Source organism: Globicephala melas, chromosome 16 (genome assembly GCF_963455315.2).
Source record: "Globicephala melas chromosome 16, mGloMel1.2, whole genome shotgun sequence".
NCBI lineage: Eukaryota > Metazoa > Chordata > Mammalia > Artiodactyla > Delphinidae > Globicephala > Globicephala melas.
In genome coordinates, this window is record NC_083329.1 from 1,638,773 (window position 1) to 1,655,989 (window position 17,217).

A 17,217-nucleotide genomic window follows, 5' to 3' on the forward strand; every position below is an offset into this window, starting at 1 on the left:
CCCCAATTCCTTAGTCTGGCTGTGGCCACCAAGATCAAGACACATTTCACGAGTGTGTGCACATACAAATATATGCGCATGAATTAAGGGCTTAAGCTGAATAGTAACAGTCTTCTAATCTGCAGAGCTTTCTGACTGTAGGTGAGAAAAAACAAAATCTTGCCAGGACTTTTGCATCAAAGAGAGAGATAAACTTGCTAATTGAAAAATGGTTTGCCTGGAGGAAAACACGGAGATGCCAGCTATGTAAATTAGCATATGCCAGGATCTAAAAGAAATCATGCCAGGCCAGGAGGAAATAAGCAAATTAGAAGAATGAGGAAACAACCCTAGAAGCAAACTGAAAGCACTCTGGTGCTTTAGTTTATCTCAGGAGAGAGGTCGACGGATCAGTCCAGAGGTGAGGAGAGCCCGTGTTTGGAGAGTCCCAGGTGTGTCTGTGGTGTACCTGGGTGGGTGCATGCTCTCCTGCTCAGGTCAGGGTGGGCTTTTCATACAAGCTCTTAAAAGCATGCCTCATAATACCTTCCTTCTGCTTTAGGCGGCAGGAAGGCCCTTCACCAAATGCTCCTAAGAAACACCGTGCTTGCGCTGTTGACTGGTGGGGTTTCTCCGGCGTAGCGACCTAAGCAGTTTATTAGCACGTGGAAGTCTCCAACCAGCTCGGCGACGAACAGCCCACAGCTGGGCGGGGTCTCAGAGCCCCGGCATCACAAGGAGATACCGCGCGGGACCGGGGTCTGCGGCAGGAGGGAGGTCAGCCGGGGCGCGCGCCGCCTGGCGGCGACTGCGTGTGACCCGCGCGGAACCAGCCTCTGCTGTGCGGACCGAGCGAGGGTTCTCGCAGGAGGGGTGGTCCTTGGCCTCAGGCAGCCCAGGTTGCACTGAAGAGGCCGCGTGCGGTGGGTAAAGGAGGAGTACAATTCTGGGCCCGGTAGAATCCAGGACCAGTTCACAGTGGGCAATCCCAGCGAGAACCGTTTGTCCCGTGCAGAGGCCCAGAGGCGACCCGCCTGGAGTGTGTGGCGCCTGAACTAGTAGGGCGTGGGGTAGGGGCCCCCGGGGCAGAGGACCCGCTGGGGTCTCAGGAAAGTGTTTGGCAGATTTTCCAGGGAGAGAAATCTACCTGTCCCCAGTGGCAATCGGTGCCCGCTGGGCGTCGGGGGCTGCAGGCAGCATCCCCTGGGCACCCTCCGCCCTCGACCCAGGTTACGCCAGGCAGAGAGCGGCCCGCGCGCGGTCCCCGTCGGCGGCCCCAGCACCGCCCGGCGGCTGGACGTGCCTGGCTCAGGCGCCGCCACTTTGGCCTCGCTGCTGCTGGTGGACCCCGTCTCCCGGCCTGGCCGGGTGCGCCTTCCCCGGCGTGCGCTCCGTCCGCGACAGCCGGCGACCTCCAGCGGCCGAACCTGAGCTCCGGGCGCAATCCGCGGGAGCCCCGCGCCTCCGCCTGCTCCCCGCCCCCACCCCCGCCGCCGCCGCCGCGGGGGTCCCGGGGTGAGTGCTGGCCGTAGCCCGGAACCAGGGGACGCTGCGAGCCGGGGCCGGGCCTGGGGGGCGGCGGCGGCGCGGGCGGCAGCGCTAGCAGAGGAGGAGGAGGAGGGGCTCCCGGCGCGGGGCAGGGGCGGAGCGTGCGGCCGCGCAGCGGAACCAAGTGAGTTCGCACCGGAGCCCGCGCCGCCGCCGGCCCGTGCCTCTGGCGCCCGCCGCCCCCGCCGCGCCCGCAGCCGCCGCCCGCGCGGGGATGTAGGATGCTGGTGGGCGCCGGGCTCCAGCGGCGGCGGCGGCAGCTGCAGCAGCCGCAGCAGCCTCGGCGGCGGCAGCCTCTCCTCTGGCCGATGAACGCAGACCCGCCGCCGCCGCCGCCGCCGCCCTGGGTTTGGATGGTCCCCGGCTCGGCCGGGCTGCTCCGGCTGGGAGCCGGGGTCGCGCCCCCGCCAGGGCTGCTTGCCTCGGCCCAGCCCTCTGCCGCCCCGCTGCTCCCGGGGCTGCCCGGCTGGCTGCCGTTGCTGCCGCTGCCCTCTGCGCCAGACCACGCCGCCGCCGCAGCTGTGCACCACTACCCCTTGCTCAACGGGCAGGTAATGTGTCCCCCGGCCCCCGGCCCCGGGTTCGGGGTCGCCGGCTTCCCCCCTGGCCCCTGGGCGCGGCCCTCGCCCCGCTCCGGCGGCTCCGGCCCTGTGGCTTGCGCTCTTTCCTCCCGCGGTGGTCCTCGGCTCCCCAGCCCATCACGGCGCAGCCTGGCAGCCATGCATCGGCAACAAAGTTCATGCTTCGACGTCTCGTTCTGCCTCTCGGCAGTTTTTGCAGTATGTCTTCCCGGTTTCTCAGACGAGCAGTTTGGAGACCCGCACCCCAAGCCCAGAGTCGGGACCGCCTTGGCCACAACTTTCGCCCGGGCCGGGGTCGTTGTCCAGAGCGCGGTGCTTAAGTATCGCCTCCGGAGCCCGGCGTTGCAGCTGCCAACTGTGGCCGACTTACCGAATAGAAGTTAATACTTTTACAGTCTCTGACAGGCTTGGAAAGCAAGCTGGGAATCAAGAGCTGTTTCTGATTCTGATCTAGTTTTGTTTTTGTTTCTGTTTTTTTCATTTGAAAATAGACTCAGGACAATGCTTAAGAAAATTCAAACCAATGGAAGCCTGCAGGGAGATCCTGCCTTCAGTGCTGAGAAACGCTAACCGCTGATTTCCACTCCCCCCCTAGGTCTGCCTGAGTCGACCAAATCACCTAGTGTCATACTGCACTTTAGAGGAGTTCGGCGTTTAAAACCGGGAATTAAAAAGGAAAAGTGACTGTGCCTTTGATTAATGGTGTAACAGAGCAAGGGAAGCTGGTTTTGGCAAGATCCATTGTTTGCTATCTAACTAGGCAGATGCATTTAAATCAGGGAATAACATGTATTTTATTCCAATGACTGTCCTAATTAGCATATTCAAATGAGTGGATGTTAGAATACACCACATAATTAATTTAATTCCAATATTATATCGTGAGCTTTTCTAAAAGATGTTAACTCTCCTAAACTGGTCTTTACATGTAATGATACATCACATATGTGGTACTGGATATGGTATTTTGATGTGTGATGCAGTTCACGTTGGGGTTTTTTTTGAATAAGCGTTGGTAGCTTTTTTGATATTTTGAAGGGGTTGTCATATGCGAGTGCTACCACTAGAGGTATATGGTGTCAAGGAACTACCTTTTATTTTTTTTCCGTATAGAAAATGCTTTTTTTTTTCTTGTGTAAATTTAAAACGAAAAATCTCCCCAAAACTTAGTATTAATCTTTAAAATATTTTGTGCTACCATATTTTCTGTTAAATAACTATTTAAACCAGAAGAACATTTTCACATAACAGGAAATTCAAAAATGCTTTTATGATTTTAGAACAAATGCGTATTGAAGTATTCCGTACCATTGAACAATGATCTTATTCTCCACTGATAAGGATTCAGTTAACTTAATTAGAGAGACTGTCTCCTAAGTTGTCTGCCCCCTTTCAGCGTTTGCTATTTTATTCTGTGCATTGGGGTCTTCAGTTACGTGATAAGCTCATTTATGTTTTCTTTGCCTTGGAATCTATTTGCATTTGCGAACCTTGGGAAACTTTGAATCCTAGCCTCTTATTTTAAAAATATTACTTGTGCCTGTTTTAAAAATGATAAATATAATTAATATAAAATGATATATGGAAAAGAATATCGTAAAATATAGCTCTCTGCTTGCTTATAAAAAGAATTCAAGAATTATAAAAGGAACACCCAGCATCTCACCTTTCCCTTGTGGTTTCTCATATTCTCAGGGCAGAAATCCATTTCTTCCCATGTTCTCATGGTTTTGTGCTTAGAAGTTCTTTCTTAATATTACAGAAAGCAGTGTTGTAAATGCATTGTGATGATTCAGATATGAAAATTTTTACAAATTTTTAGAATTTTGAATGTTTGTGGGGGTTTTTTGGACTGGGAAAAAGGAGACTTTTCTCAGAATCAAATACATGCATTTTAAAATTCCCTTTTAAAGCAGCTATCCCAGCATCTTTTGGTACAAAGGAGAGTTGATGGATGTAGGCTAATGAGCACACCCTTCTCTTTTCTTGGGTTTCAGTGGCTGTTTGGTGGTCATTCTCCATCGATTGGACTGTCCCCCTCTTCCACTGTGGAATTGGTGCCCATTTTCCCACATGTCTGCCCATCTTCTCTTCCACTTCCCATTGGGAAAAGTTGGATAGACAAAAGGATACCTAATTGTAAGGTAAGAATGCAGCTAGCCTGATTGGATAAATGGGCTGTTAATTTTTAAGTTGTCGGGTATTGCCGTAACAGAAATCACTGTGTATTTTTAGTTTCTAACTGCAACATCTCGGTCTGGAGAAAAGTCTTTTCAGAATAAGATCGGTCTGTTCAAAAGCACCAGTAGATGGTGGTGGTGGGGGATTTTGTTCTAGCTTAAAATATTTGGTTTCCATAGGATAATATAAAATTCCTACTTCTGAATCAGAAATACTACTTTTTGAATTTTTCAGTTTTTAAATCCATAACTATTGTTCAGAATCTAGGCTTCAACCTTATATAACTCAAGTGTACATTTTAAAAGTAAGTTTTCCTTGGTATTATTGCTTTGAGTGTTCATCTTTCGGATGGCTTTTCTTGGCTTTTGAATTCAAATATACTGGCTACACTTTGTTTACCTGAAAACCAATAGAAAGCAGTACAGTGACTTGTTCTACAACACACTGCTTATCTCCCTGGGGTGATTCTATATCTGTTAACTGGCGGCTGGGATGAACTAACCAAGTCAATAGCTGAAGACCAGCCCAGGAGACTTAACTAGAAGGTGATTGGTGTCAGAGCCCTGTGGATCCTCAGGTTTTAAGATAGCGGCCTTATAGAATCTCCATGCATAGCATCTCCAATGTTCAACGTAAGACAAGTATTCTACAGTCTTCAGCGTTTGTTCTGTGCGTGGCCTTAAGTGTTATGCTTGCTCTCTCTTTGGACAGATCTTTTTTAATAATTCCTTTGCTCTGGACTCAACATGGATCTATCCTGAGGAATCAAGATTGTTCCATGGGCCTGAGAAGCCTCAACTGTTGGCAAATCAAGTAGCCGTGTCTCTGTCCAGGCCTGCTCCTGCCTCTAGGCCTCTTCCCACAGTGGTGTTAACACCTCAGCCTATCCCAGGTTGGTGCCCAAATAGCTGTAAAAATGTGTGTTGGTTTTTGTTTGTTTGCTTCTGCTGTAGCTACAAATTAGCTTTGGGTAGGAAAACTATGTTGGTCACTTTAATGAAACGGTTCTTTCAGTAAAATATAATTTCTTTTTTCACGGGCGTGATTCCTTTTCATAATGACATTGAGTTTGGGGTAGATTATTCGCTGTGTTTTTGGAGGATGGAATCTGCTTTAAGGCGAAGAGATGGCTGAGGGGATTCGTACAGAATCATGTTTTTGGTGCTCTGTTTTTAGAATTGGACCAAATCTTCTGCTGATAGCTCTTAGTAGGAGCCCTAATTGATCAGGCAACTCATTTAAAAAATGTTCCTTATGTGGGGTGAGGTGCATAGCTCCCTGGTCCGCAGGACACGGGCACATGTAAGATTTTTATACGTTTTGCCTTCACGAATATGGGGTGATGTTGGCGATGGTCTGTGAATGTGTGCTGTTGGGAAGATGGGTTTTGTTCTCTCTGGAGTCTAGTGACCTAAAGGAACAGCTGTCCTGGAACAGACTCCCATGAAATAACCCGTGGTTGAAAGATGGTATAATAAACCTATATAGTAACAAGAGAATAAAATCATCTTATGAATTTTTTAATTGATTTTTAAAATCGCCTTAACATATGATATTAGAGAAGCAGATGTTGCTCATGCGCAAATTATCTCGCAACACCTTCCATTACGGAATGTTTTATGACTTCAGAACTATATTATCTTCCTTGTAATTTCCTACCTACCAAGACTGTCCCAATATGTAGCGCTAAAATTTAGTAATAAGGACGTGTATCTGTGGATAGTTCAGTGCTGGTTTAGGAGACGTATTTACTTTCTTCTCTCTCTTTCTACCTTATGTATTATAATTTGCTGTGTCCTGTTTAGTAATAAGTCAGGAAGAACACTCAACTCTTTGTGTTTTTTCATAGGCCTTAATGATTCTTGACTGAAACTTGCCTTCTGCCCTTGTAATCATCTGTTACTGAGTTGTTAAAATCTGAATAAGCGTCATACATACATACACTTATAAACATTTTACACGAAGATGATCACATATCCTTTTTAATTGAACGATGACAAAGGATGATCAGATAGCATGTAATATATGGTATTCCAGGGCTTTGGACGTCTTTTTCGGTATATGAAAGGATAATATTTTACTTTCCTAATGCACTGGCAATGCTGCCACCAAAATAATCAGCACATTTAGTTTAAAAAACAGTGAAATTAGTTTAACTGTTCCAACAAAAGCTTTGAGTGACCTTTCCTCCTGTCCGCTCACTCTTGAATAGCATGTAGACATTTGCATTATACCTCTGTCCTCTTAGAAAACTCATACTGTGAACACGCTAACTACCAATTTTGTCGAAGAAGCTTATGGCAAATTATCATAGCTTTTATATCATATGGACATTTTGACTTGCCATTGTGTGACACCGATTTCATACTTAAAGCATATTCATGTTAATTTTACCTTTTGACTTTTTTTTTTTTTTTTTTTGCGGTACGCGGGCCTCTCACTGTTGTGGCCTCTCCCGTTGCGGAGCACAGACTCCGGACGCGCAGGCTCAGTGGCCATGGCTCACGGGCCCAGCCGCTCCGCGGCATGTGGGATCTTCCCGGACTGGGGCACGAACCCGTGTCCCTTGCATCGGCAGGCGGACTCTCAACCACTGCGCCACCAGGGAAGCCCCACCTTTTGACTTTTTGACTAAGCCTTTTTAAAGGACAAAATAAAACAATATTTCTTACTAACATGGTCGATCATAGAATAACTGTCCACCCCATCTAACATTTATCAAATTTCTGCTTTTATTCTTCCTTGGATTTTTTTTTTTTTTTGGATTCATGAACCGTAAGAATACAACATGCTTTACTTATCTTTTGGAGAATAATGTATCTGTGCCCAGAGGTATTTTACTAACAGTCGTATATGCATTTGTTCTGAGATGGCGTTTCTGAACTGCTTCATGAAAATTTTGATTTTTTGATACATTTCAGATTCTTAGAAATTACTATTCTAGAAACATGTGTTAAGTGACTGTTAGTCCAAAGAACACATTTAGGGGTGTTGTTTACATGTTTGTTGTTTATATGTTACTAACTATTTAACCGAGAACCTGGAAGGGGGAGCAAGTAAAGGTGGAAGGTAGGGTAGCTCCCAGTCAGTTAAAAGTTAAGGTACATTGTTTCCATTTTAATGTAATTAATGAGAAATGTAGCCTCATTAAAACATTTTACATGTAAATTTTCAGATATGTTGTTAAAAGTTATTGTTATAATTGCTATTAAGTCATATCTTGCTATATATTGATAAATTGAAATATTATATTGGTTTACATTATATAAAGTTATGCATTTATAAATATAAATATTTATACACACTATATTAATATATAATGTATGAATATATTATATGATTGATATTTTAAGTTGATCCATTTGTAAATTGTTATATTCAGAAGCAAATGGCCTTAGAATCTTAGATATATTTTATTGATCCCCTTTCAGTTAATCAATGAAGCACTATTAGAACTCCAGGAGAACCAGGAGAGTGAGTCAGACTCACCTCATTTTATTTTTTAATTTAATTTAATATTTTTTTTAGATTTTTTTAACATCTTTATTGGAGTATAAGTGCTTTACAATGTCGTGTTAATTGCTGTTGTATAACAAAGTGAATCAGTTATACATATACATATGCTCCCATATCTCTTCCCTGTTGTGTCTCCCTCCCTCCCACCCTCCCTATCCCACCCCTCTAGGTGGTCGCAAAGCACCGAGCTGATCCCCCTGTGCTATGCGGCTGCTTCCCACTAGCTATCCATTTTACATTTGGTAGTGTATATATGTCAATGCTTCTCTCTCACTTCGTCCCAGCTTACACTTCCCCCTTCCCTTGTCCTCAAGTCCATTCTCTACGTCTGCATCTTTATTCCTGTCCTGCCCCTAGGTTCATCAGAACCATTTTTATTTTTTTTTAGATTCCATATATATGTGTTAGCATATGGTATTTGTTTTTCTCTCTCTGACTTACTTCACTCTGTATGACAGACTGTAGGTCCATCCACCTCACTACAAATAACTCAATTTCGTTTCTTTTTATGGCTGAGTAATATTCCATTGTATACATGTGCCACATCTTCTTTATCCCTTCATCTGTCGATGGACACTTAGGTTGCTTCCATGTCCTGGCTATTGTAAATAGAGCTGCAATGAACATTTTGGTACAGGACTCTTTTTGAATTATGGTTTTCTCAGGGTATATGCCCAGTAGTGGGATTGCTGGGTCATATGGTAGTTCTATTTTTAGTTTTTTGAGGAACCTCAGTACTGTTCTCCATAGTGGCTGTATCAATTTACATTCCCACCGACAGTGCAAGAGGGTTCCCTTTTCTCCACACTCTCTCCAGCATTTATTGTTTGTAGATTTTTTGATGACGTCCATTCTGACAGACTCGCCTCATTTTAAACAGGCTCATTACATTTTCCTTTCTTGGATAGATAGTACATTTGTGTAATAATCATTCTTGACAATGGCATTACATAGCATGAGCTCCAATGATGTGACACTAGAAAGTGGTTTTGTTTCAGTAAGCATGTGGTCTGTTGAACTGAGTTAGAAGGTGTGATGGGCAGAGATGTCAGGTGGGTGACCTCTGAGGCTCATGTTAATATTGCTCCCCTCCTGATCTATGGTTGGTTAAGAAGTAGCTGCACTGCAGCAACGTCTCATAGAATATTAGCACAACCTGAACGAATTTGGGTAAGTCATCTAAAATTTAATAAATGTTTTGAAGGACTTTATTTTTGATATATACTAGACTCACTTATGTTAACGATAGAGGTAATGATTTGCTGTTATACTCAGACCTGAAGAAAGCCTGTTGGCCACTTAGAAGCGTGAAGGTCAGTCGTGTTCCCCCCTGCATTCATCAGAGGAGCTCCTGCAGGCGGTGCAGACATGGGCTCTGCTAGGCGCCCTCGCAGCACATGTTCTCCTGGGCAAGTGCACTCTTAGATTACTACCCAGCACTGCCTTCCTAGGGGCTCTCTGCAGGCGTCCAAGGAGGGTCTCAGGAGGGTCATCAGGGAAGGTCTCCAGGGATGATGTACCTGAAACACACCACAAAGATCAGCAGAACCTGACCAGGGCAGGGGAGGGAATGGAGGAGTAGGACATGTAAAGTCACAAACTCATGACAGATGTTTCATCAGGTGATGACAAGCAGTCAAGCAGCCTAAACCAAGGAGGAGAGCGGGGGTGGGGTGCGGCCGTGGTGGTGGGGTGCGGCAGTGGTGGTGGGGTGTGGCAGTGGTGGTGGGATGGGGCAGTGGTGGTGGGATGGGGCCGTGGTGGTGGGATGGGGCCGTGGTGGTGGGATGCGGCCGTGGGGGTGGGGTGCGGCAGTGGTGGTGGGATGCGGCCGTGGTGGTGGGATGCGGCCGTGGGGGTGGGATGCGGCAGTGGTGGTGGGGTGCGGCAGTGGTGGTGGGGTGCGGCAGTGGTGGTGGGGTGCGGCAGTGGTGGTGGGATGCGGCAGTGATGGCCCAGCTCAGGGCCACTTCATGCAAGATGAATCCCATCATCCCACGGGACCTGTGTAGTCAGTCCTGGGCGCTGTCCAGAGTATCCTGGGATGTTCCATCATTTTTCAGCTTGGGAGCCATGGTTTCTTTAGGAAAGTGTAAATTTGTCCTCAGGAAGCAGAGCAGACAAAGAAAGGGCCGAGTCTTCTCACCGAAAAATAAATGCAAGCGTCCAAAAATATGCAAAGTTACAACTGTACTGGAAACTAAAGTCTCCAGTGAATAACTTAGTGGCTTTTTAAGGAATTATCCCTAATTACAGTGTGAATGGGTTGAACTGAGAAATAAGCTGGGACTCATTCATTCCCAGTCCTCAGAGGCTGATGCAGGAAAGGCGAGGACGCATGAGGACACAGGCACCCCCTCCTCTTCAGGAGTCTCTGCACTTAGAATGAGACCCCATCACTTTGTCTCCAATCTCAACATCTCCCTTCTCCCATGCAGTGCTAAGTCCCTCTTCATCCCAGGGAGAAATGGGCTTGCATTGCTTCTAAGGATATGAGGTTTATCACAAGTAGAGGTGGGAGTAGGGCCAGCGTGGAAATCGTGCTTTCCAAAGCATCCCTGTGCTTCACTTCTAAAAATAAGAACTTCAGAGTCCTTCAAGCTATTCAGAAATACAGGTGCTTAGATTCAGAGTATCAGGCAGGAGAATAATTTACTCAGCTTCTGTCCGGTAAGGACACATGGCATTATAGTTTGCTGGAAACTGGAGATGTGTCTAAAAGTTGTCTATATCACATTGCCTTTTGGCTGAAGATCAAAGAGCCTGATTCTACCAATATGTTGTTGGAAAAAAAATACTGGCTGTGCCATTCAAAGATGACTAGAGAGAGAGGGAGGGAAAGTGGAAGATGAGGTGGGACAACAGAAACTGTTCTGCTTCATGAAAGATTTGTTTACTCAAAAGATGCAGAAGAAAGAAAAATCTGGGAAACGGCTTTTGTACAGGAGCTTGTAAGCATTTTGCATAAATCACCTTTCAGTTTACCTTAATATGAACAAAAGAGCTTTATAGAAAAGCAGTAAAAGAAAACTCGAAAGCGAGCTGGCGGAGGCATGAAATCACGTGGCAAGACGGTTTGAACTGGATGATGGCAGACAACATAGACGGATTCTCAAGCATGTGTAGCTGTGGCAGTGAACAAACGGATGGTAATCATGAGAAGGTGACAGTGAGATAGAGAGCAAACAACACATCGATGTTGATGTGATCTCCTCGAAAAACAAACACAATGTGACAGACATATTAAATGTGGCCATGACATATACCTTGCTCACTGTATCCTGGTGGAGTTTACGAATGGGAGAGCCGCTCCTTCCAGGAACACCGAAGTGGGCACAGCTTCAGATCAATGTACAGCACTAGATGTGATCACCTGATGTGGAAAACTTTAGAGAATTAGGAGGAAAAACGTTTGTGATCAAAGTAATATATGCCCAACAAGAAAGGCCTCCATACGCATAAGCAAGGAAAAGACCTCAAACAACCGATGGATATACTTTCTTCACGTCTAATGTTCTCACCTCAAGTTCTGCTTTGTCTCAAGTTAATGTTGCTGTCACTCTACATTTCTGTTTTATCTTGCTTATCAGTGTTTACCTTGTCTTTTGTTTTAAGCTTAGGTCAGTCATTTAAAGGCACAGTCTCTTCTTTTGCCTTTAAAAATGGAGTTTGGTGTACCTATATTTGAATTCCTATTTTTATGTTTCTTCTGTCATATTATTATATCCTGTTTTTTTTTGGTTTGTTTTTTTTGTTTGTTTTTGTTTTTGTATTTTTTTGTGGTACATGGGCCTCTCACTGTTGTGGCCTCTCCCATTGCGGAGCACAGGCTCCGGACGCGCAGGCTCAGCGGCCATGGCTCACGGGCCCAGCCACTCCACGGCATGTGGGATCCTCCTGGACCGGGGCACAAACCTGTGTCCTCTGCATCGGCAGGCAGACTCTCAACCACTGCGCCACCAGGGAAGCCCTACATCCTGTTTTTTATAGTGTTTTGCTATTTCTTTATTTTAGTCTGTTTTTAATTCTTTTGCTGTGCCATGTATGTTTTGTTTGATTTTGTTTATTTTTGTCTTATATGATGATTTGGAATATGTTCATACTGATCCTATTTTCTCAAGCAATTACCAGTAAGATTTTTAAAGAAACAGATTTAAGCTTTATGTTTCCCTTAATTTTCAAATTATGACAATACTATCACTTTAGAATTCTTTTATAGACTATGAAAAATTTGGGAAAAACTTATATCATAAATTTTTTTTTCTCTTCAGTTTCCTCCACTGAGAAATTAATCGAAAGCAAGAGCTAAGAATGGGGAAGTCAGGTTTCAAACTATCTATAATCGTCAACAATTTTTGTCAATAACATAGAATATATGTAAATGTTCATTAATTTGGTTACAGGAATGACTGAAAATTTCTAAGCAACTTTTTTCCCCCAAACTGAAGCTGAAAAGAATAATTATAATCTGAATACGTAACCTCAAATTATGTTGATAAAATTGGGAAGAGGAGAATTGAGAAATCCGAGGATACAAATTATTTCAAAATCCCTCATATAGTTAAAAGAAGCTGAAACGCTAGGAAACTCTCATGCTGGAAGCCCAGAAAACAAGGTTGTTTAAGACTGACACGGGACAAGACATCCTGCCCCACAGCCAGCCTTATAAACATGAGTAAAAGCAACAGCCACCTACCACTGGTGCAGGGACCGGGTATGGAGAGTGACCCTCTTCTGTGATGCAGGAATTTGGGGATGGCTGAAAGTTAGGGGGACACAAGTATTGAGACTATCAGACACCCTAGAACTTACTCTAAGAAAAAGGCATCGTTAAAGGATTTTGAAGCCTCTGGGGCATAGTAGGAAACTGTGGCAACAAAATTCAAATCCAGGTCAACACCTGAATACATTGACACATCTCATTCAGCTTGACAGAAGAAGGGGTGTGCCCATTTCCAGGAGTAAATGCTAAGTACCTCATTCTCTATCGTTCTAATCATGGTGTCTGGCATTGAATAAAAAAGTTACAAGACACACAAACAAAGGAAAAAATGATAAACCATTGTCAAGAGATGAAGTAAGCAACAGAACCAAATCCTAAGATGACATATTTTGGAACTCTCAGACAGGGACTTTGAAATAACGATGATTAATATATTAATGAGTCTAATGGAAAAGGCGGGCCACATGCATGAAAAGATAGAGAATTTTATCAGAGATATGGAAAAGATAAGAAAGCCAAACTGAAATACTAGAAAAAATAAAACATGGTATCAGAAATGAAGAATTACTTTGGTGGACTCATGAGTAGATGTGATACAGCCAAGGAAAGTATGAATGAACTTAAAGATAGGTCAACAGAAACTACTAAAATTGTAACACAAAGAGAAAACAGTGAAAAAATGGAGCATACTTTCCCAGAGCTATGAGATAATATCAAATGGTTTAACATACATATAATTGAAGTTTCAGGAGGAGAGAAAATGAGGGGGGAAAAAAACATTTGAAGTCACAGTGACCAAAGGTAATAAACAATTAATAAAAGTTGTCAAAACATGGATCTAAGAAACTTAGAAAACCCCAAGACTGAAAATGAGGCAAAACATATTCAAACTTCTGTTTCCAAGGTTAAGAGAAAATCTTGAAGACAAACAAGGAACAAAAGACACGTTACACAGATAGTAACAAAAATTTAAAATTGCAGGAGTTGTATTGTAAGAGTCTATACAAACCCCAAAGCAACAAAGTGACATCTTTAAAAGACTGAACTAAAAATCTCTCAGTCAAGAACTTTATACAAAGCAAAAACAATTATCAAAAACTAAGGTGAAAACTAAGGTGAAACTAAGATTTTTCCCAAACTAAAACTGAAAAGAATTAATTGTCGGTAGACCTGCAGTTCAAGAAATTATGAAGAAGTTTATCAAACAGAACTAATATAACAGCAGAGAGAAACTTGCATCTGTACAAAGAAATAAAGAGTACATTAAGGTAAAATATATATTTTGCCTTGTTTTTAATTGCTCTGAAAGATAACTAACTGTATAAGGATAAGTAATGGTGAGTGATGTAGTATGTGCATATAGCATGTGTGAAATCAAAACGATGTCAACAATCACAAAAGATGGGAGTAAGGAATTGGAAGGCTATAACTGCAAAGCTCTCATCATACATTAAGTGGTATGATGTTATTTGAAGGTGAACTCTAATTAATTAAAATACATATTATAAAGCATATAGCAACCACTTAAGAATTAAAAAGAGTTATAACTAATAAAACAATAGAATAACAATAAACAATAAATTGGAATCATAACAAATACTCAACCCAAATTCAGTCAGAAAAAGAGAACAAAAGATCAAAGCACAGAAGAAGTAAATAATTAAAAAAATAATAACTACAATGTGGTATATTTAAATAAAAAGGTGTAGTCACATACAGACCGAAAGTGAGAGGATGGAAAAAGGCTCTCCACACAAATGAAAATCACAAGAAAGCTGGAGCAGCAATACTTTTTCAGACAAAATTGATTGTAAAATAAAAACTGTAGCAGGAGACAAAGAAGGACACTACATAATGATCAAAGGATCAATCCAAGAAGAAGATATAACAATTTTAAATATACATGCACCCAACATAGGAACACCTAAATATATAAGGTAAATGTTAACAGACATAAAAGGAGAAATCAACAGTAACACAATAATGGGGGGGAGGGACTTTAACACCCCACTTTCATCAATGGACAGATCATCCAGACAGAAAGTTAATAAGGAAACACAGGCCTTAAAATGACACATTAGACCAGATATACTTAGTTTATATTTATAAAGCATTCCATCTGAAAGCAGCAGAATAAACCTTCTTTTCAAGTTCACATGGAACATTCTCCAGGATAGATCACATACTGGGTCACAAATCAAGGCTTGGTAAATTTAAGAAAACTGAAATCATATCAAGCATCTTTTCTGACCACAATGCTATGAGGCTAGAAATCAACTACAAGAGAAAAAAACTGCAAAAAAATGCAAACACGTGGAGGCTAAACAATATGCTACTGAAAAAAAGAGAGAGGAAATCAAAAAACACCTAGAAACAAATGAAAATGAAAACATGATGAACCAAAACCTATGGGATGCAGCAAAAGCAATTCTACAAGGGAAGCTTATAACAATACAAGCTTATGTCAGGAAATAAGAAAAATATCAAATAAACAACCTAACCTTATGCCTAAAGCAACTAGAGAAAGAAGAACAAACAAAACCCAAAACTAATAAAAGAAAATAAATCGTAAAGATTTATGATAAACCTTAAATAAATCATAAATCAGAGCTGAAATAAATGAAGCAGAGACTTAAAAAGCAATAGAAAATATCAGTGAAACTAAAAGCTTGTTCTTTGAAAAGATAAACAAAATTGATAAACCTTTAGCCAGACTCATCAAGAAAAAAAGGGAGAGGGCCCAAATCAATAAACTCAGAAATGAAAAAGGAGAAGTTACGACTGACACTGCAGAAATACAAAGGATCATAAGAGACTACTATGAGCAACTATACGCCAATACAATGGACAACCTGGGAGAAATGGACAAATTCTTAGAAAGGTAGAATCTCCCAAGAGTGAATGAGGAAGGAATAGAAAATGTGAACAGATCAATTACCAGTACCAAAATCGAATCAGTAATTTAAAAACTCCCAAAAAACAGAAGTCCAGGACCAGTTAACTTCACAGGTGAATTCTACTAAACATTTAGAGAAGAGTTAACACCTGTCCTTCTGAAACTATTCAAAAACAATTGCAAAGGAAGGAATATTTCTGAACTCATTCTATGAGGCCACCATCATCCTGACAAGAAAACCAGACAAAGATATCACAAAAAAAGAATATTACAGGCCAATATCACTGATGAACATAGATGCAAAAATCCTCAACAAAATACTAGCCCACTAACTCAAGCAATACATTAACATTATTCACTGTAGACGTATTATTGCCACAGGCATTAGTTTCTGCAAAAATCCCTTGGTCAATAATGTGTTAAAGGATCATACACCATGATCAAGTGGGATTTATCCCAGGGATGCAAGGATTTTTCAATATCTGCAAATCAATCAATGTGATACACCACATTAACAAATTAAAGAATAAAAACCATACGATTGTCTCAGTAGATGCAGAAAAAGCTTTTGATAAAGTTCAACATCCATTTATGATAAAAATTCTTCAGAAAGTCGGCATAGAGGGAACATACCTCAACATAATAAAGGCTATATATTACAAACCCACAGGTAACATTATACTCAATTGTGGAAAGCTGAAATCATTTCCTGTAAGATCAGGAACAAGACAAGGATGCCCACTCTTGCCATTTTTATTCAGCATAGTTTTGGAAGTCCTAGCCACAGCAATCAGAGAAGAAAAAGAAATAAAAGGAATTCAAATTGGAAAAAGAAGAAGTAACACTGTCATTGTTTGCAGATACATAGAAAATCCTAAAGATGCTACCAGAAAACTACTAGAGCTCATCAACAAATTTGGTAAAGTTGTTGGACACAAAATTCATATACAGAAATCTGTTGTATTTCTATATACTAACAATAAAATATCAGAAAGAGAAATTAAGGAAACAATCCCATTCACCTTTGCATCAAAAAGAATAAAATACTTAGAAATAAACCTACCTAAGGAGGAAAAAGACCTGTACTCCAAAAACTGTAAGATGCTGATGAAAGAAATTGAAGATGACACAAACAGATGGAAAGCTATACCATGTTCTTGGATTAGAAGAATCAATATTGTTAAAATGACCATACTTCCCAAGGAAATGTATAGATTCAGTACAATCCCTATCAAATTACCAGTGGCATTTTTCACAGAACTAGAACAAAAAAATTTTAAATTTGTATGGAAACACAAAGACCCTGAATAGCCGAAACAATCTTGAGAAAGAAGAATGGAGCTAGAGGAATCACACTCCCTTACTTTAAATTATACTATTGATAAAAAGCTACAGTAATCAAAGCAGTATGGTACTGGCACAAAAACAAACACATAGATCAATGGAACAGGGTAGAGAGCCCAGAAATAAACCCACACACTTATGGTCAATTAATCCATGACAAAGGATGCAAGAATATACAATGGAGAAAAGACAGTTTCTTCAATAAGTGGTGCTGGGAAAACCAGGCAGCTACATGTAAAAGAATGAAATTAGAACATTCTCTAACACCATTTTCAAAAATAAATTCAAAATGGATTAAAGACATAAATGTAAGACTGGATACTATAAAACTCCTAGAGGAAAACATAGGCATAACACTCTTTGACATAATTTGCAGAAATATATTTTTGGATCCATCTCCTAGAGTAATGGAAATAAAAACAAAATTAAACAAATGGGACCTAATTAAG

The 17,217-nt window shown here is 41.9% G+C and overlaps 1 protein-coding gene across 1 annotated transcript in view; it reads left to right on the forward strand.

Moving 5' to 3' along the window:
- The first annotated feature begins 1,748 nt into the window (after positions 1–1,748).
- The window catches only part of TCERG1L (transcription elongation regulator 1 like), a 193,958-nt gene continuing 178,489 nt past the window's right edge, over positions 1,749–17,217 (forward strand). The window contains exons 1-3 of the mRNA XM_060286295.1: positions 1,749–2,078; positions 4,106–4,252; positions 5,001–5,181. Coding sequence (XP_060142278.1) covers positions 1,749–2,078; positions 4,106–4,252; positions 5,001–5,181 — 658 coding nt within the window. The remainder of the gene's footprint in view (positions 2,079–4,105; positions 4,253–5,000; positions 5,182–17,217) is intronic.